At 38.1% G+C, this 5416-nt stretch overlaps 1 protein-coding gene across 1 annotated transcript in view; it reads right to left on the bottom strand.

The window, feature by feature from the left end:
• PRRG4 (proline rich Gla (G-carboxyglutamic acid) 4 (transmembrane)) overlaps positions 1–5416 on the bottom strand; it is a 17346-nt gene that overhangs the window by 5597 nt on the left and 6333 nt on the right. Inside the window, exons 3-5 of the mRNA XM_010831816.1 lie at positions 3552–3715; positions 1814–1862; positions 675–807 (exon numbers count right to left, since the gene is read on the bottom strand). Of these exons, the coding sequence (XP_010830118.1) occupies positions 675–807; positions 1814–1862; positions 3552–3715 (346 nt within the window). The remainder of the gene's footprint in view (positions 1–674; positions 808–1813; positions 1863–3551; positions 3716–5416) is intronic.

The following is a 5416-nucleotide window of genomic DNA, read 5'->3' as shown; positions in this document are numbered from 1 at the left end:
CTGGAGAATCCCAGGGACAGGGGAGCCTGGTGGGCTGCCGTCTATGGGGTTGCACAGAGTCGGACACGACTGAAATGACTTAGCAGCAGTAGCAGTAGCACAGATAAGAATATGAATGATAATAACTCTTTATTCTAACGATGTTGAGATTTATTACGCAAACAATTATGGCCTTTAGGACGCTTTACTAATATGCTGGAATTCAGTTAATAGCAATGTATTAACATTGGCTTGTGTTAGTCACTCAGTCATGTCCGACTCTTTGTGACCCCATGGACGGGAGCCCACCAGTCTTTTCTGAACACTGAATCCTCCAGGCAAGAATACTGAAGTGGCTATCCATTCCCTTCTCCAGGGGAATCTTCCTAAACTAGGGATTGAACCCAGGTTTCCTGCGTTGCTGACATTCTTTACCATCTGAGCCACCAGGGAAGCCCAAAGTTGGCTTGTTAGTTTTACAAATGTAATATGGTAATATAAGAGGTTAACAATGAGGGAACTGGCGAAGGACATATAGGAACTCTCTGTGCTATCTTTGTAACTTTCCTGTATATCTGAAATTATTCCAAAATAAAAAATGTACTTCAAAATATAGGCAGTCATTTTTTTAGCCATTTAAAAATAATAGTATAGAAAGTATAATCGTGAATTAAATATTTTCACGTGATACTTACCCTGGATGTTGTTGCCTGTGACACTTGGTGATACAAAGATAGTAACCAACTAATCCCAAAATAACCAAAAATACTCCAGCAGCAATTAATCCAGTCAGAAGGCCCATAACGTCGATTTTCTCTCTGTTAGCATCTTAAGAGAAATCATTAAACTAACATAAATATAACAACTGAAAAGCACCACCTATGATTTCAATAAATTTAAGATTGAGTGTAAGCACATTATTAAGCATCTAATAATTAATATTGGTTATTTTTAAAAGTCTGTGCCAGAGACATGACCAAAAAAAAGATATACTTCTAAAAGCCCTAGGTATGGCTTCATTTATTTTTATTATTTTAATTAAAATTATTTATTCATTTTGGCTGTGCTGGGTCTTAGTCATGGCATGTGGGTTCTAGATCCCTGGCCAGGGGTGGAACCCAGGTTCCCTGCACTGGGAGTTCAGAGACTTAGCCACTGGACCACCAGGGCAAGTCCCTGATTTATTTTAAATGTCTTCTTAAATGAATAAAAGTCAAGACTAAGCAGGATAAACATATTCTTTGTTCAACTATACACATTTTGATATTAACTACTGAGACAAATTTACTAAGCAACTCCGGAGTAGCTATGTAATACAGTCTCCTTACAGCTGGAGCCCTGCCTAGGAGGAATAAAAAAATCACTGGCAAAAACAAAACAAAGCTGACTAAAGAGCAGCTAGAGATGATCAATGCAGATAAGACGAAGGATCTCCCCTCTCTAGAAGTTACTTAATTCTAACAATCTTAATTTACTTAGTAGCACAAGTATTCCATTCACTTGTAATGGTAAAAAAGAAAAAAAATTAAAATAGCTTACTGCTTGAAAGTAACAGTCTTACTTTTATTCTGTGCAAGTCCTGACTTAGCTGAGCTGTTTAAAAGAGCGAATTAAGCCTATTATCTCATTTCCCTAGTATCTCACCAAACTTGATTTTCAGTGTGTAAATAGATAAACACGGCCTTCTCTGTCTTAGATAGCCCTGTGTATAATTGAGAAATCTTTCCCAGATTTACAAGATATGTATGTTGTGCAACAACCAAACTCAAACAATGAAATTAAAATTTACTATGATAGAGGTTGGGAAAAAAAACATTAAAATTGATCGCCTTACCTGATTTTGTGGTTGGTCCTCTAACTGAATATTCTTGCCAAAATTTCATCTAAGAGAAAGGTAAAAATGTCCAAGTTTATTTAATTTCTTTAACATCATTTCATTTGGTCTCAAGGACTTAGACTAGGGGTGATAAATGCTTGGCATGGGCCACAGATAGGACAACCAGTTCATTCATGCTGAAGCAAGTGACTCACTCTATTAAATAATTAAAGTATTGCCACCCACCACCGTTTCTTCCAACTCTGAAATTGGCCAGGGATTTATGCTAGTGCCAGCTCTTCACCACTGGATCCTGATATTCTTCCTTCATTGGCCCAGGGCCCTCACTCAGGTATCCAGGGACACTATCGAATTAGAGAGTTGATGAAAACAGCAGAGGTGGAAGTTGAAGCAGAGGACTCATGACGGGAGTCTGACTTTTTTCTACACTAGGTGAGCCTTCAGTTTGCTAGGACATTTTTATAGGTTTTTTAAAAAATTAATTTATTTTTGGTTGTGCTGGGTCTTTGTTTGCAGGTAGGTTTTCTCTAGGTGTGGCAATCGGCAGCTGCTCTCTAGTTGCCGTGCAAGGGCTTTCCACTGTGGTGTCTTTTCTTGCTGTGGAGCGTGGACTCAGAAGTTGTGGCCTCCGTGCACTTGCCCCGAGGCACATGGGATCTTCCGGGGCCAGGGATCTAACCCGTGTCCTCTGCATTGGAGGCAGGCTTTCAACCACTGGACCACCAAGGAAGCCCTTGCTCAGAGATTTTATTAAAAGGTATTTATTGATTTGGAAAGACATCCCTGAGACTTTTTAAGTTCAGTGTTACTTGAGAGAGTGGAAGCTGTTTTTAAGGAACCGTGATAAAAGTAGAAAATGGATTTGTGAGAAACAGAATAGAATTTCAACAGACACAACTCCAAGGCGGAGCAGTCTTTGCTTCCTTTCTCTAATTGATGCACCAGATAATAGCAGGCAATGGGAGGCCGGGGAGAATTTGGGAAGAAAAAGAGCTGAGTTTCAGTAACGCCTTCATTTGAAGAACACCTAGAGAGGTTCTTATTGACTAAAGAGTAAAATGGGATTCTTGAGGAAGGGGAAAAAGAGCTGGGGTTATTTAACCTTGGGGTTATTTACAAAAGTAAAGAATCTGGGTCACTTGATATTCTTAAAGAATATGCCAGATTATTACAGGGACAGTGCTGGCTCTTTGTTTTGTATTTTTCAGGATTAACAGACAGAAGTTAATTATATTTTAAGGGAGAAATTCTAAAAGTTTATTACCAAGCAATAAACTCCTGAATGCAGGGAATATATATTTTATCCTCAGTTTCTAGGGGAGCATATGACACATAGTAGATTATCAATAAGTACTTGAAATATAAATATAGTCATCAAAAAGCTAAGTCTTGATAGGAAAAATTTCTCTGAGTTTTGACTGATTGAAGCCTGAGTCAGAGAACTAACTCAATATCCTGAAGTTTAATTCACTGTGCTTTAAGACTGTCTTTGAATATCATAAATGTTAAACACAAAATTATAACATAATTGATAATTTTCTAATTACTGTAAACCCAGGAAAGTATAAAGTAAAATCTAAATGGGTTAATTAGCATTTTAAGAAAGTGGAAAGAGATAACAGGTATACAATCCTAAATTTATTTAAGGCATATAATTTCTAATGCCTGAAAAGTATCACTTTTTAAAGTACAATTGAATAAATGTCTAGCCAATTAACATCATCAACAAAATTACCGTTTTATCTTCATCCACAAAAATCTCTCTGGCTTCCTCATAATTACAAAGTTCTTCTATGCATTCTCTTTCTAGGTCACCGGGAGTGAAGAGCTCCAAATCAAATCTATTATATAGGAGGTGTCTATGTATGAACAGGTTTGCTTCTTCTTTTGATGTAAAAACTAACAAAGAAACAGAAAGATTTCAAACATTGATAAAAATAAGGCAGAAAATTCCTGTTTTAATTATGAGAAGAGCACATAGTTCCTTTGATGTGGTTAAATTATGCCCAACTTTCTTCTGTGGTTTTAAAATCTGACAAAAAGAAATATCATCAGTAAAAATAATTCCTGCCAAAGATGAAATACAGATATTAATCAATTCCAGGACATACTTGAGTAGATTATGTCCAAAGTTCTCAGCATAAGTGAAAAAAAATTGAGTTTCATTTTTTTCCTCTAGACAGTTATTTTTCCAATAAACGACAGGCCAGACTACGCTATTTCTAAAGCACTGGTTTCCTATTATTTTGACTGAGAAAAATTAGTCTGGTGTAGTGGCAGAGTGTTAGACACAGAAGACACAGATTTTTCTTTACTGATTTGGCTTAGCTATCAGCTGTATATCCCGGGATAAGTCATTTACATCTCTGGGTTGCCATTTCCTAAATCACTTTTTTTTTTGGGCAGCGCTGTGTGGCATGCAGGATCTTAGTTCCCAACCAGGACCAAACCCATGCCCCCTGCATTAGTAGCAGAGTCCTGACCAAGGCTGCCGGACCACCAAGGAAGTCCCAGGTGTGAGTCTTCACACAGCTGTTTTGTCCAATATAGCAGCCACTAGTCACATGTGGCATAGAGAACCTGAAATGTGGCTAATGTGAATTGAATGTGCTGTAAGTGTAGAATTCAGACTTAAATTGAAGACAGTGGGGAAAACCACTAGACTATGACCTAAATCAAATCCCTTATGATTAAACAGTGGAAGTGAGAAATAGATTTAAGGGACTAGATCTGATAGACAGAGTGCCCGATGAACAATGGACAGAGGTTCATTAACATCGTATTGGAGACAGGGATCAAGACCATCCCCAAGAAAAAGAAATGCAAAAAAGCAAAATGGCTGTCTGAGGAGGCCTTACAAATAGCTGTGAAAAGAAGAGAAATGAAAAGCAAAGGAGAAAAGGAAAGATATGCCCATCTGAATGCAGAGTTCCAAAGAATAGCAAGGAGAGATAAGAAAGCCTTCCTCAGTGATCAGTGCAAAGAAATAGAGGAAAACAACAGAATGGGAAAGACTAGAGATCCCTTCAAGAAAATTAGAGATACCAAGGGAACATTTCATGCAAAGATGGGCTCGATAAAGGACAGAAATGGTATGGACCTAACAGAAGCAGAAAATATTAAGAAGAGGTGGCAAGAATGCACAGAAGAACTGTACAAAAAAGATCTTCACAACCCAGATAATCACGATGGTGTGATCACTCACCTAGAGCCAGACATCCTGGAATGTGAAGTCAAGTGGGCCTTAGGAAGCACCACTATGAACAAAATTAGTGGAGTTGATGGAATTCCAGTTGAGCTATTTCAAATCCTGAAAGATGATGCTGTGAAAGGGCTGCACTCAGTATGCCAGCAAATTTGGAAAACTCAGCAGTGGCCACAGGACTGGAAAAGGTCAGTTTTCATTCCAATCCCAAAGAAAGGCAATGCCAAAGAATGCTCAAACTACCGCACAATTGCACTCATCTCACACGCTAGTAAAGTAATGCTTAAAATTCTCCAAGCCAGTCTTCAGCAATATGTGAACCATGAACTTCCAGAGGTTCAAGCTGGTTTTAGAAAAGGCAGAGGAACCAGAGATCAAATTGCCAACATCCGCTG

This window comes from Bison bison, unplaced genomic scaffold, assembly GCF_000754665.1.
Source record: "Bison bison bison isolate TAMUID 2011002044 unplaced genomic scaffold, Bison_UMD1.0 scf7180017864531, whole genome shotgun sequence".
In the NCBI taxonomy this organism is placed as follows: domain Eukaryota; kingdom Metazoa; phylum Chordata; class Mammalia; order Artiodactyla; family Bovidae; genus Bison; species Bison bison.
This window is presented reverse-complemented; position numbering and strand designations above follow the sequence as displayed.